Consider the following 21678-nt stretch of genomic DNA (forward strand, 5'->3'; position numbering starts at 1 on the left):
TTTTGTAAGACTTGTCACGCTTGGCTCGACCCCCCCCCCCTTGGAGCGTGACGTAATTTGTGCATGACCCCATTAAACATAGAGACTCTATAGAGACTTTCATTGAAGACCAAGTCTCCGAAAAGAAACCTGCTACCAGCCCTGTACAAATACAACGACAGCTGTGCGGTATTCGAAAGATCGTCCGACTGTTGTTGTCCCAGGCCAGGCCAACAACGCTCCCTGTATGCAATAATCGCAGAGCAACCGGCGACGACCATTGGGCCTCTCTTTGAACATTTGCGAATTTCGATTCAGTCGGATTCCATCCGCGAAAATGTACACTCTTGCGATAGTGGACACGTTCTCGTAGTCTTCAATCATTTGAAAAAAAAAATATCCTCAGAAAAAGTTGCCGCAACGCGCGTGAATAACTTGAAAGTGCAAAGAAGGAAAATCGTAACGAGTGAAAATATTTAAATCACCTGACCACGGCACTGATTGCGTAGAACTTTTAATTTACCAGTGAACGAGAAAGGCTTTGATTTTGAGCATCGATAAACTTTGATTTTTCGCGGGTTGTGAAAGCGATACAGGTTGTAGGATTTTGAAAAAAAACGCACATCAGCTCACCTTAGAGTACAAATTAAAAAAACTTAGTGATTTTAAGCATTTATTAGTAAAAAAAGACAAAGAAGCAACTCTCCCGTTCAAAGCTAACTCACCTTTTAAAAGTTAACTCAACCGTGATAATTAATTTAACCCAATGATGAAATTTGTTGCCTCAGAGATTTCGAGCATTATGGAACTGCAGATGAGGAGGTGAGTTTCAGAAGTGAATTTGTGTGTTTTGGGTAAGCAGGTGAGCAGCTTTTATTATACATATAATATACATGGTATATTAAAAATTTTAAATCTAAATAATTGAAAGTTGGTTCAAAATAATTATTTGCAATTAAAAAAGGTAATTTTTACTTTGAGAACTATTAAGAAAAGTGTTCTTTTGTCATATTTTGAATCGATGCTAAAATTAGCGTTACCGAAAACCACAACACTGGTTAACAGGTTTTTATCTCCTTTGATTATGTGATTTTATGATACCTACTACATATAATGGAATATGCAACCTGAACATAGTGTTTCCTAATCGGTGGTCCGTAAACCTCTAGGGGTTAATGATAACTTTTTGCATCATTCTCTTTAAGACTATATTTCGGATAAATTTGTAGAACATTACAGCATTAAACTTCGATTAATATCAACTAGAAGAAAACTGCTCCAGTTATTCAACAAAAATTCCAGAGATTTGTTTGTTTATAAAATCGTGAATGATCGGCTGATTCGAAACTTGCTTGCTTCTGAAGAAAATAAGTTTATTTTTATTTATCTCAGATTTTCAGGCAAAGGCTGGCTCATCTCTATAATTAATTTGTTTCATCTTAGCATACTTTGGAGAAGAAATGTGTATTTTTTTTTCTTGAAGTAATATTTTGTTTTCAAATGAGTTAAAAATCGAAGGTTTTTAATTGTTAAAATTGTCATTTTCAAGGTAAAACATCTTCAAGAGCACAAATCTAACGAACAGAACAGCCGTTTAGGCTGAAAACTTGAAGTAAACGAAGTAGGGTTAGGTTTGGCCAATGGGATGGAATGAGCACCCCTTGAAAACTGCATAAATTCTTGAAATTTCATCTGAAAGTTGCATGTTAATGCAACCCCAAAGCTGGCAAAGAAATGGAGCAATATACATGCTACAAGTCAGTGTTTTAAACTCAAAGAAAAAGAAATAAATGAAGTTCGAAAAAACTGCCCATATTGCCCCGAATTGCCCCAAATTTCATAATTTTAGAATGATAAAAATTGACTGTTGGGATGTTTTTTTTAAATTCAATCTTTTTGCATGGAGTGTTTATTCATACTAATAACTTTCAAGTGTAGCGAAAAAATTAATTGATTTATTAGATTATATGATATAATTTTGTGGGCTTCGTAGCCGTGCGGTTAGCGGCGTCAGTCGTTTAGGCGTATTGTGCTACGGAGTGTGGGTTCGATTTCCGCCCCAGTCGGAGAAAACTTTTCGTCAAACGAATTATTATTTTTCCTAAGGTGGCCAAACTGCCCCATTTTCCCCTAGATCGTTGAATATACGCGTCATTATTGTTGCCAATTCATCTCGCAATTTTCAATTAATGAATATTAGTAAGATTTACACTGAAAAAACTGAAAAGGTAAGAACAAGATAAACACCCTTTGTGACGCTATCGCCGAAATTTTTCAATAAATTAGTTGGAATTCTGATGAATAACATTAAATTGATATAACGGTTAAAAATTTCAACTAAAAAATCAACATCACAACGTGAACATTGTCAAAATATACATAGTAGTTAAAAATGTATCTGTGCTATGAGATTCGATCATTTTGAAAGTTATATTTTTGTTGCGCCAACAAATTCATTCATACTTTTTTGGTCGTATAGTTATAGAGCAATCTTCTGAAGATAATCTGAAGCAAAACTTTTATCAAATTTGAATATTATTTCAACTGTTTTGAGTATATCAACGAGTTTGCACTCTTGGGGTAGATGAGCATCATGTTCAAAATTGAGAAAAAATGTGAAATTATAAAACCAAATTTAGTTGTAAGCTAAGCACACGGCAGTGGCGCGGGAAGTGGATAGGACATGTACTAGGGGATCATGGGGCAAGAGCGACACCCGGGGCAAAAGTACCACCTCTAATTTCACGTAGTTCAAATCATTTTTTTATGTTTAACGCAGGATAAGAATAAATAGTGTACTAATTAAGGGTTGTGTAAATATTACAGTTAAAAATGTTTAGTACAAAAAAATAGAAAACTGTCTTTTACTCACCAACGTGAAAAATGCGAAATATTATAGGCATTTAAGACTGGAAAACAAGGTTTGACTCCCAATAAATATAAAACATATTGATTTTTCCGCACAGTACTGATTATTTTCAATTGTTTGATATAGCTGTGAGGAATTTTTTTCGAAAAAGTCCTTTTGACATTAAGTTTTACATATATAAAAACAGTATGTCGTATGGGGCAAAAGGGACACCGCAATTTTCTCATATAAAATCAAATGAACTTTTATTTTTCTTGTTTAATATTGTATTAAATCAATGTTTCCTACTAAATAAAATCAAAATAAACCTTTTTGAACATTTAAAATGGTTTCTGAAAATTATTTTACTATTATTGTTACAGTCAAATAAAATGAGAACTAAATAATTTTCGTAAAATTACTTTAAAACTATAAATCAACTTTTATCCCTCAGTTTTTATCTTAACTTACTCTAGAATTCATCGTTTAGGCGGGGAAATAATAATAAACAAAATTTGTGGCATTTTGCTCTGGTGGTCTTCTTGCCCCATACGAGTGGCAATCTTGCCTCGTGCCTCGTTTAAAAACCTCATAAGAAGGGACATTTTCAAAAATCTCAAATCATCATGTGTTTCTTATATTTTTGAAATTTGAGGTTGTAAAATCAAGCAGTTTTTTTTGTCAAATTTGTTTAATCAAATCGATTTTAAAAGGATATGAATATATAACATAATCATATTTTTAATATGACTGATAACAAAAGTGATCTAATTAATGATTCTATAGGACTGGTAGTACGTTTCATTTTAGAGACTTGATCTCTATTTTAATGCAAGTCTTTAGAAAGTCTATTTTTAAATGGAAGTTTAAAGTTTCTATTTTAACCAAAATTCTCTCTTAAATCTCTTTTTCCTTTTTTTGCTTGCATTGAATCCTGATGCAAAATTGTACAGGCTCCAAAGAAACCTTTAAAGGACTATAACAGTTTCAACAGGCTCTTTAAAATTTTCGTCCTAGATTCCCCGAGGAATAGCTTCAGGAATTATCATAGTAATTTTATTTATAATGCTTTCATGGCTTACATGGATCTCTCCAGAAATTCTTCTACAGAATTATCTACCGTCTCCCGTAAATTCTTCCAGTAATTTTTTGACGGATGTTTAGAAGAATTTGCTCCAGACAATCCTAGAGAACTTCGAAGCTACCACCTCTAGTAACTTCCTCAGAAATTACTTTGATTGTATTTTTTAAAACTACTAGTATTGCATCCAGATATTTTTTCACAAATCCTTCAACCAAATTCTCCAGTTACTACTCTAGGAGATCTTCCGAAGATTTCTAAAGATTTTCTTCCTAGGAAATCCACAAAGGAGTGTTTGAAAAAAAATAGCCTGAGAGTTTTTTTTTTAAGAAACCCTGCAAGATTTCCTCCGCCTTCATGGATTCATCCACGTTCCTCCCAGAAATCCAGAATTCCTTGAAGGTTGCTTCAGAACAATCTACAGCTTCCCCAAAAAAAATCCAATAAATTCAAATAAATTTCTCAAAAAATACTCAAGCATTATTCAAAAGTTTATTTAAGTTTTCACACCAATTAATCCTACAACATTTTTTCTAATAATTCTTGCGATCATTCCTACACAATTTTCTATAGAGATTCTGTCTAATGATTTTCGAGAAATTTCTTTCAAAAACCCTGCGGATACTATCCCGATACGATTTATTTTTTTCTTCTGAACCTTCCTCAAGAAGCCAGGAGTTATTCACTTATATTTCATTAAGGATGACATTTACAGTCACATAAGTTTTATCAGAGGTTCCGTTAGGATTTTCTTAACAAATACCTTACGGATTTATTTTTCAGAAAAAAATTCTTGACATTTCCATGGAGACATTCCTGGACGAATTCATGGAAAAAAAAACTGTCAAGACTTACTTGAGAAACTCTCAAAAAATGACTGGAGGAATTTCTATAGAAATCTTGAAAGGAATTTCTGGAGCAATTGCTGATGGTATATTTAGAGAAATCCTTAGTTGAAATCTTACATTAATCCTGGAAGACAATTTTATAGGAAGCCTCTAGAAATTTCTGGAGAAGTTAAAAAATGAATTTTAAAACACGTTTTGACCGGCAATCTTAGAGGATATGCCAGGGAAATCGATTGATAAATCATTGGATAAAATCTTGAAATAATTAGGGCCTTCATGAACAAAATTTTCAAGGAATTTGTGGAGGAATTCACGTGATTTCTGAAATACAGTCGACTCTCCACATCTCGATGTTCTACATCTCGATATCTCTCCTTATGTCGATGATTTTTTTTCGGTCCCTTCATTCTGCATACATTTTCACTCTCCATATCTCGACATCCTCCTTATCTCGATATCTCCCTATCTCGATGTAATTTTCGTTCCCGGTTTTCTCTCCGTATTTCGATATGCCCATCATCATAGGTTGCTAGACTAGATTTTAGGGATTCAAAACAATTTGCACAGATGAAATGACGTCTATTTGTTTTTAATCTTCCTGGTAACGGAGAGATTTTCAATCTAGTATTCATTAGCAGTTTGTTCTATATCTCGATCTCTCCCTATCTCGATGGTCCCTTCGATATCGAGATGTGGAGAGACGACTGTAATCTTTTGTTACAATCAATTTCTGTGATTCTCCTTGAGAAAATCCAGGTTGAAATCTTAAACAAAATTCTTGGAAACAGTGCAATTTCCTCAATCAACTCATCTTAAACCCGACCAAAATGTCACTTAAACCCTATTGTGTTTGAGCCCCTGAAGTATAGTAACTGTCAATTCCCAGCCCAGGTTCCCATAGGGTTAAAGTTTTTGTTAGCTTCGCTGCGTACAAAATTTTTGCCATCGTTTTGAACGTGGACGCGCCTCTGTCATATGGTGTCCGCTTTGCACAAAACTATTATTTTCAATATTAATATTAACAAACAAAACTGTTGTTTGCATAGCTAAAGACTAGCAGGTTTCTCGAGATCGACAATATTCTTTGGGGTTTTCTATTTATTTAATTTTATACTACATTCACATTGAACTTATGCAAAACTAAACACATAACAAAATATAGAACGATAGATGCGATGTGATATGACGATTGTACAATTTTAGTGTTAGGTAAAGACTCGCTCCCGACTGTCACTATCGATAGGTACATGTGAACTGAAGTGCTAATAGTAAATCTATCTGTTTATCTGTCGCACTTTGCTCTCCTTTCTATGTCTCGAACGTATATTGTGATGATGTGGATGCTGAAGAGAATGATCAATCGATGATTGTTAGATGTGTGTTGAGTGACGACGTCCATAAACCACAGATATGGGGACATCTACTTCGCTTATTCCAACATACTGCCCCCGGCAGAAATAACAATTTCTGGACACTCCAATTACGACGCCGATAAATCCATTTCAAGGGTATTGAATTTAACTGACTGAAACGTCTGCCCCCGGGTGCTCTTTAGGTACTGCGTTTCGTCGGTGCTTCGATGACCACTGGTTAGTGAGTACGGATTGCCGATGGGCTCGTGCATACATGTAAAAAAAGACCAGGTAGCCTGATTCAAAATAAAAGAAATGTTGGAAAGGTCCTCACCTGGACCCCTTGAATTGAGGGCCTTGATTCAAGTTTATTCTGTTATCCGTGATTGACAGTAGTCCGTAGAATAAAAATAGCGTGAATACTGGTAACGTTGATTCTGAACTTTCGGTTGTTCAACAACACTCTGTCCTCTGTTTACTTGAATGTTGTTCGTTGAAGCTGATTCATTGTGCATTATTGAAGCCATGTTGCAAACGACTGTCGCAGTTTTATAGCATTGAGGTGCTGAGCCACTCACTATCCAACCGAAAGTCGAATTTACCAACGACGGGAGTGAAGTGCCCAATGAAATGTAACCAGCAACGTTGAAGATATTGAAAAATATTTCGGCGCCTAATACTACGTCAATTGGCCCGCACTGGTTGAAGTGCGGGTCAGCTAGATGAATGCCGGTTGGAATGGACCAGCTGGATACGTCAACGGAGTTGGCAGGCAAGTTTACGGTGACTTTTGGAAGAATGCATGCCTCGATTGTGGATGTATATTCAGTTAACCGAGACTTTATCGTCGATCGAAACTTCCAACGGACGTTAGTTGATGATTGACCTATTCCTGATATGGGGATATTGGCTGCGTAGCGACGAACGCGCATGCGTTGAACAAAGGCTTCCGATGCGAAGCAACATTCGCTGCCGGAGTCCAACAAAGCCCTTGCTTGGTGTTCAATCCCGTCTTCATCCACCAGAATGATGCTTGCTGTGGCCAGAAACACATTTTTTCCTGCGGTTTGGGATGCGCAGCTGGTAATTCCACTGTATGCTGTGCGTGTATACTGATCAGCTTCATTGTTGCTACGTGGCTGAACTGATACCTGAGACGCGTTTGAATGAACAGCAAATGCAGGATGACTGTTCACTGTAGTTTCATCTGAATTGCATAGCTGTGTGTGATGTCTACCACAGCACCTACGGCAGCTACTCTCTGAAGCACAATTCCTCGCTTGATGATTTCGACGTAAACAATTTCGGCATAGCTGTTGATTCCGTACAAAATTCTCCTTTTCCTCAAGCGTCATTTCCAAGAATTTCTCGCATTGATAAATCAAGTGATGATTGGAGCATGCTGGGCATGGCTGATATGTTGGCTGAACTGAACCGTAGTAACTAGAGCGTTGAGAATTAACTCTTTTAGTAATCGGGGCTACGTCTGTCGAGTTGTTTGTGACAGTTTCGAGGACATTAACCCGATGTTGTAGAAAATCGATTAGCTGCTGAAACTTCGTGGCATTGTTATTTTCAGAAAATTCCTCCCAATCACGACGTGTAACTGAATCCAATCGTGTGCTTAGCAATTGAATTAGAAGCACATCCCAGTATTCGACTCGTTCACCAAGCTGCTTGAGGATTTTGACGTTGGCTTGAAACTTATCGATCAGTAAGTGCAACTCCACGGCAGTTTCACGCCTCATGCAAGGAAATTCGAACAAAGATTGCACGTAAGTTCGCTTCAATCGTCGGGTATTTTGGTAATGGCTCACGAGCAAATTCCATGCAACAGGGTATTGTTCGTTGCTGATGGGAATTGTTTGGATTAGTTCCAGTGCTTCACCCGACAAAGAGGAACGTAAATAATAAAACTTCTGTATCGTCGACAAGTTAGCAGATGTGTGCACGAGAGACACGAATAAATCGTGGAAATTGAGCCAACTATCAAAATTTCCATCAAAAACTGGTAGTTTAATGTCTGGTAGCTTAACATGCGAAACTTGATTTGTGTCTGAAACTCGTACGATTGACGATGATTCGGTTTCATTTAGTTGGAGCAACGTACCCTTTGCCCTGTAGTATAATCTCTCTACATCTGTGCGCTCCTTTAGGTATCCTTCCAGAACGTCATCTGCTTCTTCTAGTGTCTCAAGTTCTCCTTGTACTTCATTAAATTCAGTCCACAATGCGATGAGATTCTCTAAGCGCACGGGTACTTCACGCTTGTCCCGATCGGCTTGGTAGCTAGTGAGAAATGACCCAATCGCAGATAGTGATGCAAGGATGCTGCGTTTTCGGTTCTTCAAACCGCGTAGTTTCCTTTCGGCAGCTGACATATTGATGATCAACGGTGAAAACTGTAAACAGGTAACAGCGTAGACCACACAAGGCACGTGAAACTGGAAGGAACCTTAATTACCTGGTATCAGGCAGTTATTGCCTTTAATTGACACAATCAGACAGCTTTCACTCGGGTAAAGAGATACAATTCCAGTTGACGATGTCTTCTTCTTCAACGAATAGCGTGATTGATTCTCGTCGCAGCGTAAGATTATGACTGCCGTAATGGCCAGTGACTCCCAGGGTATCGGCAACTTTTACATACATCAAAAAGGCTATGTGCGCTACTTAAATTGGCTCGGGATGTTTCAATAGAAACCGTCGTTCTCCGTAGAAAGATCACAGCATCCAGTAGCATTGAAGGTGAACATGCAAAAGAGACTCCGGTAGAACAACTCTTATTGGATTATATTGAATGGAAATGCACTCACCTATGTGAGGCATGAAAATGCCTGATATTATTTCCAACTATAAGCAGCGACGTAATGGCGTAGTCACCATACAATCTTGTGGAAGGCAGCCAGTTTTTGAATGGCGGATCATAGGTACTAGCTAGAGCGGATTCCTTTTCGACACTCTATCCGGCTCGAAGGACCATGTTTGCATAGCTAAAGACTAGCAGGTTTCTCGAGATCGACAATATTCTTTGGGGTTTTCTATTTATTTAATTTTATACTACATTCACATTGAACTTATGCAAAACTAAACACATAACAAAATATAGAACGATAGATGCGATGTGATATGACGATTGTACAATTTTAGTGTTAGGTAAAGACTCGCTCCCGACTGTCACTATCGATAGGTACATGTGAACTGAAGTGCTAATAGTAAATCTATCTGTTTATCTGTCGCACTTTGCTCTCCTTTCTATGTCTCGAACGTATATTGTGATGATGTGGATGCTGAAGAGAATGATCAATCGATGATTGTTAGATGTGTGTTGAGTGACGACGTCCATAAACCACAGATATGGGGACATCTACTTCGCTTATTCCAACAACTGTATATAATGTTTTCAGTGAAACCTCAGAATTTTATTGAAATTTGTTTTTCTCAATAATATTGCGCATTAGTCGGTGTCTTCAGCGGGCTTATTCTTCATCCAAAGAATAAGTGCTGTGAAGGCACCAACATAATTCAACGCAATTCCGCACTTATGAAGCCGCACTTCGCAGTCCAGTAGTGAAAGAAATACAGAATATCTTAAAAGTTCAATTACTTGAAGATGAATACCATCAGATGTTGAAGTTAATATCTTCGGATGTTACAAACATTGGCAAATGAAAGATTCTTCAGTAAATTCCATCTTTTTATGCGGTGGCCGTCTTGCCTCGGAGAATTTTTGACCGAAGATAAAACAGCTACAGTCAACTTATTCTTATTCGATAGTCGGTAACTCGATATGGAGTTGAAAAAACAGTGTGAAAGTTGGTTGCTTGGATCACATTTACACTGGTTTTGTATTCTGTAACTCGATAACTTTTTTAGAACAACAATTGTAAAACTAAACATTACATTTAGGGAAAGTGTACCAGTTATGGCTATAGTGGTTCCCTATTTGATCCCTATTTTTAGTTATCCATTATGTCCATAACTGATACACCTACCTAAGAGTAAATGTTCCAATAGCGGAGGTATTAAGCACGATTCAACTTCATTTGAACGCTAAAAATTCAAAAAGTGCCATACATGTTGTAACGGAAAGTAACGCCCTTTTACCTATTGAGAAACATAATTTTATCGCAGTATCTAACGGCTTGTCAGTGAAAAATAATACCTCGACTATGGGTACTTCCTTTAGTTGCGGTATATTTTCAATATGTGTTCCTATAGTTGCGGTATCCGTTGGTTTCTTATGGGACCCTCCATTATAGGAACACTTTACCGCAACTATTGGTACAAGTGAGAAAAGTTTTATCGGTTTTTGTGGTATTTCATCAATTTTGAAGCAATTCGAACCATGTTTTCAAGTATTTCGTGTATCAACAAGCCAATACGTCGATTAGTAGTGTCGGTTATGTGGGTAATTCAATGAAATCAGAATTAATGGTACTACCGCAACTATTTGAACACCCACAGCTAATGGATCACTTACAACATTAAATGGATTAAATGGATAAATTGATGTGTAATTTGCGAAAAAGTTACACGTCTTCTGCTCATCCAACCACAACGCTTTCTATTATATATGCAATGCCTAGCCGAGAACGCATTATTTATTAGGTATTTAAAGACCACACACTACTCGCCAACGACGTGTTGGACGACATTTGTATTGTGCGGGGTGTGTATAGGGAGTCGTTTAAGCTCTTCTTCCGTTTTTTGTTTGATAAATACCTTACTAAGCTTCCAGTCGTTTTTCGTAAAATGTAGACAAAAATATAGAAAACTACATTTAGCTAAAACTAATTCTTGTTTGAAACAAATATGATGTGTTGCAAACTTAACAAATATCAATTTTGAACAGAACGATGCTTAAAAATTGAAAATAGGTCGGAAAATTACAAATTTATGTAAAATTTGCGTTTAAGACGCTTGCACCACTTCCAAATATTACTATTTTGGCACTAATTTGGAAAATCCTGTTGTTATATGATATGAATCCAGAAGCGCTCACGAATTTTAGGTTTTAATTCATTTGAAATATAAGTCACGTCTTACTGAAAAGTTTAATTGGACACAACAAAATTCTAGTCATTATTTATGAACTGGTTCCACTGGAACGATGAGTACATTCCGGGTGAAAACTGGTGCTTCGCGAAATCTTCGAAGAATTCCAACACTTCTGTAAGTTTTTGGCGAGTTTCGAGCAAAACCTTTGATGGATCAGTTGAAGGATTCTCTTCTCGATGATTTGTGGCGGTTTATTTTCTTTCCAAGCTACCCAAGTAACCACTAGGCCTATGATTGCCTGTTTGGAGATTATAGGCTAATATATGGCATGCCAGCTGTATAATAGAACTCTATTAGCTTGCAGGGCAAATTAAAATGTTAGTTGATTACTTGGGTATGTACTTATCCCATTCTTAGGCGATATCGTTAGTTCATCACCCTTCGTTCGAATGCTCTTTCGATCGAAGCCCGTTTTCCATTCCCGTCTACGACAGCAAAATCAAGTGGGCCTTGGATTCGAACAAATAGGATTCGATCGAGAACAAGATCTTCAAACAATTTACACTTCGCAATCAACATCGCATTTAACATGATATTATTTCTTACCATTTGCAAAAAGTTCTCACATCGAATCGTGTTTTGAAATTACATTTCATATAGAATCATAGAATCTCAAAAAGGACCGTAAATGGCTTGCGAACCACTGTTACAGCCCATATGGGTCGTTCTAGGCTAAGTGTCCACAGCTGTAATCAACCAAATTTTGTTAGAGTGTTGATACAGTTGCTAAGTAAAAAAGCCAAATGTTTATTCCGATCAAACCACCCCTCGGCCTATGGGTCCAACCTTCCTCGTGATTGATTGATTGCGTATTTACGACTTTTAACACCAGAAGAGTGATTCGTGTCGGTCTTGTGGGATTTAAAGTTTACAGTTCAAAGTCCAGTTTCATTCAAAAAATCTTAGTAGTATTTTCTTCATTGATTAAGAATTAAGCGAAAATGCATAATTGTGCTTACTTTCTTAAGCTTATGCCATAAAAACAATCAGACCAAAAGAAACAAAAAAAAAACTACAGCATTTTTGAAGAAAATAGTTTGAGGAATCCATGAAAATATTACATTCTAGATACTTTGTTGCCAAATATACTTATATTCAATTTCGAAACGGAAAATTTCGGTGGACTTACCGTATGTTCACGTTGTCTTCAGAGTACTGATAAGTGATTTTTGAACTGAGTTTGTATGAATCGCATCACTTACCAAGGTGAATCCTGATCATTCAGCTATGATCACTCCCAACTAACAAAACTGCTTCCCATGAAAACCATGGAGATGCAGAGATGATCTCGGTCTCTAGTAATAATGGATGTCACACTAACATTCCTTCCCTTCCCCGATGATCGTAATGACGTGGCCGGCGCCGTTATTGACTTTTTAATGTTTGGAGTTCTCGAAAGTGTATATTAAAGTTGGAGAGCTAATCCCAAGCTACATCTCTTGGTTCCTTGGGCAACTTCGATTATTCTCGGAGTAGCAACAACGAATTGTACGGTCATCAATGCTTATGCTAATATTTGACATGGTCTTGCAAATGTCTTGCACAGTCACTGAGTTGCACAAAGTAAAATGTTTATTCAGAAATATTAGAGCAAAGCAGAAACATCCCATTTGCATTTCTGTTTATATGCAAACGGAAATGATCCCACAAGAAAGCACAAAACAAACAAAAAATGAAGAATTTGCTGTACAAACAAAATCGCGAATCTATTGGGTGTCACACTTTCAAGTTATACGAGGACCGTATCACATATTCATATGATACCTGACTTTAAAGTGCTGAAATTTGAATCGTTTCCGGTGCACGTCTCATTTGTTGATATCAAACTTACCAGTTGAATAATAATCATCCCATTTCTTTGTTCTTCTTTTTCAGTGAGCCAATTAGTAGTAGTAATCGTGCCACCAAGCGCACGATTTCTTCTTCCTCTTCCTCCTCCTCTTCGTCGGCAGGCTTCGACTCCTACTGTGTTTCGTTGGCTGTAGGACCGCTGTGGTGGTCCTGATGTCCCACAATCCCGAACGGACCACGATAGGGCGTCTCCCTTGAAAGGTAACAAACACCCTCTGGATGAGCTTTAAAGGTAGTTCCGTTTTTCTTATCTGTTAAATTTTCAACCGCCAACAGAATACAATCGCAAGACATCTATCGATTCGACAACCACCGCTTCGTCTGAGTTTACCGATTATGACGATACCGAGTCGACCGTAGAGTTCATGAACCAACATGAAGCCGCCGTCATCCAGGAAGTGCTGAACCAGCCCACGCCAACGCAAATCTCGCTGAAGTTGTTCGTCACTCCGCAGAAGTACAGCGTCTGGGAAACGGTAAGTGCGGTATTTTGGAAAGTAACAACTGGCAGTGGAAGTTTACTAGAGTGCAAAAGGTCTGAAATTTACCCATGGTTAAGTGTACTGCGAATTAGGGCGGTTCAAAATTTAAAAATGTTTGAAAATCCAATCTCCCATATCTTCCTTTAAAAAAAAATAGTGTTCTGTGAAATTTTCAGCTTTCTATGTGATGATTTAAAGGTGGCCCAAAGACAATGAAGGTTTATATAGAAATTACTATGGAGATATTTTGAAAAACGTTCCAAACACGTCCGTACTGTAATGTATGTTCAAACTTGTCACATAGTGAAAACTTTTGAAGAACTTAATGAATGACGTTGCTGAAGAAACAAATTTCCTTTAAGTTAATTTTGTTTGGGATTTTTGTAGATATTTGCTGGGCTATAATTCCATATGAAGCTACATAATAGCAAACAAACTCATTAATATCCGTCAGATTGAGTAGCTCTCTTCAGAAATTTTCTTTATTATGGTTTGAAGAATGAGTTTTCACTATGGGATGATAAGTTTGTACTTACATTCCAGTACTAACGTGTTCGGAACATTTTACAAAATTTCTCCAATTTCCATATAATCGTCTTTGGGCCACCTTTAAATCACCACCTAGAAAGCTGAAAATTTCACTGAACACTATTTTTATGGTAAGAATGGTAAAGAAGATATGGGAGATTGGATTTTCCCATAGAACATCTCATGTCTGAACAACTATGAAAACATACTACTACGAGTTGTAATGTTTTGAATTTTTTCGGAGTTTTGATCTATTCACATATTGTATCAGAAATTTCTCAGAAAAAAAAACTTCTATTTCTACGAATTTTTGAATAAGATCCAATACGGCTTGAGACCAAGGAGAAGAAACTGTATTATTAGATCCCAAAATCCGACTGGAACGTCAAAATCTTCTCATAAAGAATTATCTCCAAAATTTTCCGGGATGTTGTATTAACTTATTCCAAAAAAAAAAATGAAGGAAATTATCTAAAGGCTCCCTTAAAAAAATACCCAGGTAGTAATTCCCTTGTAATTCCTGAAAAGATTGGTTCAAAATTTAGTAACAACTCTTAAATATTCCTCTAAGCATTCATACAGGAATTCCTTTTAAGGCAATTATTCACATATTTTAAAGAAATTTCTTCAAATCGTTCAGAAATTTCTTAAAGGATTATATAAGAGGTTGAAGTAGAGACTACGAGTCGTCACCTCACTTTTTATCTACGATACTATCAATAGGTAGGTAGTGTGGTAAACAGGGTCCTAAAGCCCTGTCTCAATTTAAGTACCAATCGCCCAAGTTTAGGCCAGAAAAACATGTTTACTCAATTTTTAAATAATTTTCGTTGGTTTAGATCAAAAAAACATATTTTTTCCGTTTTTTTAATTTGTCGCACCCCTTGGTTTAAACTCAAAGTTTTGGTTAAATTTTGTTTTCCGTGTCCCTTCCGAAATGTCAGGTAGGAACAACCCCAGTGTTAAAACTAAAAGCCCTGTGGCAATTTTGTCGACAATGTGAATGTCAAACATGTTCAAAAGTGTCAAGGTTCATATTTGGAAAAACTTTTAAAATTAAACTTTAAATATGTTGTAGCCGTTATTTGAGCTGGAAAACTTGCTAAAGTAGTTGCAAGAACATACTCTTTCGTATTATCAAATAAAAACAAGAATTCATTAAACATTTTAGGACTAAATTCACCATCCAATGCTAGAGACAAATGATTGAAATCAACTATTTGAAACATATTCTACTCCATAAGTGCACAATAGGCCGTCCCTTATTTTTCGAAAATGCGAAATGTTATAAGTTCGTAATTGTAAAGTGCTCGTTTTGGTGAGAAAAAAATCAGGTAAAAATTTGAAGTCCGTACTTGGATGCTAAGTGGTCCCCCAACGGCCCTGAAGGTATTAGGCGTAGATGACCCCGTACGCATAATCGAGCTCGCTGCTCTAGTGCATGCAGCATGAGTACGAAAAGCCACCACTAACAAATTGTCCTGAGCGCGTTGATAATCAACATAGTAGTTTATTTTCTTTGGGATGATTCAAATATTATGTAATGCAATAATTGCCAATTCACGACCCCCTCCCTCCCCCACGTAAAAGCTTTTGTATTAAAAAAAAAATGTTTTTTGTATGGACCCTAACACTACGGAAGACCCTCTCCCTCCCCCTGTTGCGTTACGTAATATTTGAACGGTCTCTTTGTAGTTCTGAATCTTATGTCAGCGTGCAGTGTTATGAAGATATCCACAGTATAAATTATTATTTTTCTTCGAATTCTATGCTGATTAACAATTTATTACTTTTGGATTTCCGTACTCATGATGCGTACACTAGAGCAGCGAGCTCGATTTGGCGCACGGGGGTCATTTACACCTAATACCTTTAGGGTCGTTGGGGGACCACTTAGCGTCCACGTACGGACTTCAAATTTTTACCTGATTTTTTTCTTACCAAAACGAGCACTTTACAATGACGAACTTATAACATTTCGCATTTTCGAAAAATAAGGGACGGCCTAGTGCACAATTGTTGTAAAAAATGTGAATTTCTATTTGTAGAGCAGGTCGATTTGAGGTTAGGGAATTGTCACTTGTTTTAAGTAATCACTTCAATTTCTTTCCAATAATTCAATCAAACAATTGTTCCTGATAACTCCTCTTTGAGACTGCCCTAAATGACTCTTGACACCTTTCAAAGATTCCATTCCTGAAAAAAAAACTCCAAAAAACTTGATGACATACAATATGTGATTCATTAACAAACTGGTTCAAAGATATTTCTGAGTAATCCTCACATGAGGTATTTTAGAGATTCCTTTCTAAATTGCACCGAACTGAACTTAATTATTTTGCGTTTGGAATTCTTTTAGTATTTTCTAAGCAATTTCACTCTGATTTTTGACAAAGATTCCCGAAATAAAGCCTTGGACAAGAAACATAACATATGATAAAACTAATAACAAAAATGGTACAGCAGTTTCTTTTAGGACAACCCTTGAGTTCGTTCGTAGAATAGAAATTTGGAAAATTTATTAATAAATTTCCTGAAGAATTCTTTCTTCAAGAATTCGATCAAGAATTTCAGTGGCCACTTTCAAGCAAAAAGTATCAGGCAACAACTATCCCGATGGATTTTTCCTAGTATTCAGGAACTCTTCCAGGAGACTAGCATACGCTCGTCATACACAGTTTGTTTTTGTTTTCCTCAAATAATCTTGCACATGCTTTCCAGACTCATCAAAATGCATATGGAAATATTACCCAATTTGAAAATTTTTTACCCGGATTCTGGGTGTTGTTCGAGACTGAGTGCATATTGTTTTCCTCTAAGGTTCACAACTACATCTACACTGGGGCACCCATACCATTGGGCGTGATAACCACTATGTCCAAGGTGTGGTCCAAAAGCTTCATCTTAGAATTTTTTTTGTCGTTTAGAAGATGTTCGAAAAATTCATACAAGATGTTTTTATTTTTATTCTCAAGATTTATTGATTCCAAGATTTTTTTTTTGAGATTTCCTTTCCATTCCTTGTTCAGAAGTCCATTTTCAGGTATTTCTCCATGTGATTTTTTCTATAATTTACTTCATAATTTTTCAAACATTTGATGCAATTTTACAGAATTCTAGTATTCCATCAGAAATTTCTCCACATAACAAAATTACAAAATTCCTCCCAGAACAAAAAAATGCTTTCGAATATTCCATAAGTTGCTCCAGGAACCACTGTATAACATTGTAGAATTGCTAAAAAAAACCTTAGAAAAACTCATGAATAAATCTATAAATGAACTTCTGATGCATTTTCTGGAGGTATGCTTATATGAACTCCTAGAAATGCTTCTGGGAAATTACTTTTAATGTTTTGGAGAAGTTTCTATAGCAATCCTTGGAAAAATCGTTGAATGAATTTTTAAAGATTTCTCTTGCGATCTTGGAGAAATATCTATTTTAAATGTGTTAATTCTGAGTGAATCCAAAAAGCAAAGTTTTAATGGTTCTTAAAGGTGTCATCTTTAGAAGTATTTTATTGAGAATCATCTAAGAAAATGCTCATGACAGGGATTCAAGAAGAAATTTATGGAAAGGATCTTAGGCAGTAATGTATTTAATAATGCACTAAAGGAAGCACAAGACATGAGTTGGACGATTTTTGGAAGATAATATTTTGTGCTGTTTTGAAGAGTAAGCTAAAGGCGAATGGGAGTATCGCAAAAAACATCAACAAACTTGAAATTAAGGTGATTAAAGAACGAAGCCACACCTTAAATTTTCAAGAGCACAAGACTTGAGAACCAAACAGCGCTCCGCGTTGAAAATTTATCCCCTTGGTCACCACCAGCAAGCATGTAATTTGATTGATTTTCAACGCGAACTGTTGTCAGATTCTCCAGTCTTGCGCGCTTGAAAATTCAAAGTTTGGCTTCATTTTATAATCTTCTTAAATGGAATAAACTTCCAAAACGATGGATGAAAATACTGTGTGCCGGTTAATGAATAGTATTCTGAAGAGAGTCCAAAAATTTATTTGGAATCGGAATATATTTTTTTCGTATTTTTTAAGGACATATGCCAAACCTCAAATTTTCAAGAGCACAAGTCTAGAGAACCAAACATCCGTTCATGCTGAAAATTTAATCGATTGGTCACTAGCTGGTGGTGACCAATCGATTAAGTTTCAGCTCAAACGGCTGTTCGGTTCTCCAGATTTGTGCTCTTGAAAATTTGAAGTTTGGCTTTGTTTCATCTTCACCTTAAATAGAATTCAATTTTGTTCATTTGTATACGTATTATGCCGTATTGTGTATGTTCCAATTCTTAATGAGCCACATCTTAATTAGACAATATTTCTGCAATAATTCCTAGAGGAATTCAAGAGGAAATACCTTAAGGTATTTGTTGAGAAATCATTATTGGCAATTAGACGAAAACTTTGATAGATCCTTGAAAAATTCCTGGATCAATCCTTGAAGGAATGTACGGGTTGCTCTTTCAGTACCAAATAAAATTGTTATCTCTGTACCAGTCCAACACCTGCCGCGTGACAGAGGCAGCATGCTAAATTTGGTTAATATAATGTCTTGGGCGAAAGGCGCTTCTTGAGGAACCCATCTTAGTGAAATTGCCCTTAGATTTCTTTGTCAATTCGTTCGACGCTTGATTCAACAGCTTTCAGCGCCTTTTTACATTTTTTTTTATCACCATTACTATTTAAGGTGAAGATAAATCGCAGCAATACCTCAAATTTTCAAGAGTACAAATCTGAAGAAACAATCAATCGTTCACACTGAGAACTAAATAGATTTGTTACTCGCTCATGGTGACCACTCGATCAAGTTTTCATCTAAGTTAATATAAGGCACACAAATAAACGGATTTTTTTTAGAGAAACAAGAAATCACACTTGTCCTATGAATATTGAACTATACTTTTAACTAAATTGCTTATTTAACGTTGTAAACTTATAACGGAAACACCCTAAAACAATAAAATATTCTATCCATTTTCCAGGTCTTCAACCCGTTGGACAACATCCTTTATGTGAACCTGCCGTCGACCATGACGCACGAGGCATCGAAGCATTCGTTCATCTCTCTGCTGGAATTCGCCGAAGAGAAGCTCGAGTGTGACGCCGTAGTCCTTTGCATCCGCAAGGACCGCCTCGATCGTCCAAATCTGGTGCGTACATTCTCATTTGTCGGTTTCCAACCTGTCAGCCCCAAGTCACCATTGGCGCCACCTCACATTGAAGAGCAGCAGAAGAACGACTATCTCTTCATGATCTACAACATCGAGGAGTGAACCAACTCATCAGTGAAACTCAGACCAAGCCTGGTGGGTGTGTATTGATCAAAATCAAATCTTCGCCGATTGCCGCCCTTCGAACATTTATATCCATCATTAGAGGGAGCGTTCATAACATCGAACGGACCGAAGTAAGAACCTATTGAGCTGCTGAGCTTCGATTGGTGGCAGGTCGTCGCATACCAAATCAGTGCGCTTGGTGGGTTCGTTTTGATCAATACGCATTAGACCGGAATACACGTAATTACATTAACAACAACAGAAAAAAAAACTAGAACATACACCCATAAAGTTAAAGAAAACAGAAAACATCTCTCTTTTCGAAAGATTACAATACCAGCATTAAAGTGAACTAACAATATAAGCTAATACATAAGAGCAAACATAATCCTAATTATTCCCGATGTCGAAACTTGCGATTTGTAATTGTTTTAAGAAAAATGCTTCTATCATTAAATAAACAGAAAATATACAAAAAAAAAAAACCAAAAAACATAAAATTACAAAAAAAGTTAAAAAGTAGAAAATCTTTTGATGAAAAAATCCTATTTTTTACAAAAAAGACCCAAAAAAAGAAACAAAAATATTAAACTAGAATCTATAAGGAAAAGGTAAAACGAAATTAAAGATATACAAATTAAAACAAAACAGAACCGTTGAAGTTCATCAATTGAGTCAAAGAAGCGGACGCCGATAGAAGAGCGAAAAAAGGAGTGGAATCGAAACTTTTGTCTATCAAGTGAGTGATTCCTTCGATAACGAGCGAGTTCTTACTAATGGAACTGCTAAAAGAAGCCACGCTTCTTACCACTGCACAAGTAGTGCATCGAACAAAACAGAAAAAAAACGCGGAGAGCAAAGAGGCAAGACTTGATTTTTTACGAAGGAAAAATTCATGCGAGACGGAAGCATAGATACACACTAGAACGAGATTTAGAGGAACCGCCAAAACAGCGTATTGTACACTACACAACTACTTGTACTTATTTTACTTACTGTCCACACACTAATTTCATACAACACAGAAACGGGTTGCGGCGAGGCAGAACAGGCCTCAGCACCCGATGGTATTGTAATTGGACGCAGCGTTTAGTTCGACTTTGTCCTGCCGACTCCACGTCGGAAAAGTTGAGAGGTTTTCGTTTTTAAGGAACAAAAATTGATCGAAACATCAGATCACACTCTCCATCCAATGAACTTGAGAAAAGAAAAAGATAAACAGATTTTTTTGGTTGATACAGTTTTTAACTTTATGTGGGAACAATTAAGAAAGAAAGATTTATTCCTGGTATAATTTTTGTATTGCTATTATATCAGTTTTATATTTTTATACCTATTACTTGTTACTTTAATTAATGAACAATTAAATCTTACATCCTACAATTATATTATTTTATTGCGCAAAAATACCTCTTTGGTTTCGGTTGAGACCGAGGCATTGACGGAGGTTTCAACAGTAGCCAGAGAAATATTCAATAATAACGTAGTATAATAACAATGAATGTGCAGACTTTTACATATTTTTATTATTACCATTTATCAGTGTTTATCAAAATTGCTAGCATGAATTGAAAATTAATAAAACAACTATTTTAGGTTTCTTAAACAGGACACTTAAATTGTGCGAACTGATTTGTTATCCGAAATGATCCAAGACCTGGTCGATTACTATGAGGAACAATAGCGATAGTGATAGTGATAATATATAGCCTCACTCCAGCTACGACACGGATGGGTCGTTGTGCGTCGTTGTTCGAAACTTTACACGTGAGCGTCTCGTACTGTGCTCCAATGCACATTGGTCCAGAAAGCAGTTTTACGCGGAAAGACGCATTTTGAGCTTTGGGAATGAAACATTAGACGAAAATGGTCTTTCACAAAGCTGTTTGTATAAGTTAGGCCCTTTGTTTGGTGTTATTGAAAATTAGGGTGGTCCACATTTGAAATGATACAACTAACTTTTTAATTTGGTAGGCAGTGCACGTTAATTTGGGACACGGTTATTCTTCTTCTTCTTGGCATTACGTCCTCGCTGGGATAAAGCCTTCTTCTCAGCATAGTGTTCTTATGAGCACTTCCGCAGTTATTAACTGAGAGCTTTCTATGCCAAAGTTGCCATTTTCGCATTCGTATATCGTATGGCAGGTACGATTATACTCTATGCCCAGGGAAGTCAAGGAAATTTTCATTACGAAAAGATCCTGGACCGACCGGGAATCGAACCCAGACTCCTTCAGCATGGCTTTGCTTTGTAGCCGCGGACTCTTACTACTCGGCTAAGGAAGGCCCGCTTATATGAAACATTTAGATTCTCGCTCCAGTCCACTTTTTGGATTGCATTTGGGTCCCATTA

At 36.6% G+C, this 21678-nt stretch overlaps 1 protein-coding gene across 1 annotated transcript; it reads left to right on the plus strand.

Moving 5' to 3' along the window:
• The first annotated feature begins 248 nt into the window (after positions 1-248).
• LOC5565400 (ornithine decarboxylase antizyme-like) lies at positions 249-20936 on the plus strand. Its single transcript, XM_001649675.3, is given in 5 exon segments — positions 249-801; positions 13045-13171; positions 13173-13221; positions 13297-13496; positions 19032-20936. Coding segments are annotated over 5 exon segments (723 nt in total). The 5' UTR covers positions 249-745; the 3' UTR covers positions 19323-20936.
• The last annotated feature ends 742 nt before the right edge of the window (positions 20937-21678 follow it).

Source organism: Aedes aegypti, chromosome 2 (genome assembly GCF_002204515.2).
Source record: "Aedes aegypti strain LVP_AGWG chromosome 2, AaegL5.0 Primary Assembly, whole genome shotgun sequence".
Taxonomy (NCBI): domain Eukaryota; kingdom Metazoa; phylum Arthropoda; class Insecta; order Diptera; family Culicidae; genus Aedes; species Aedes aegypti.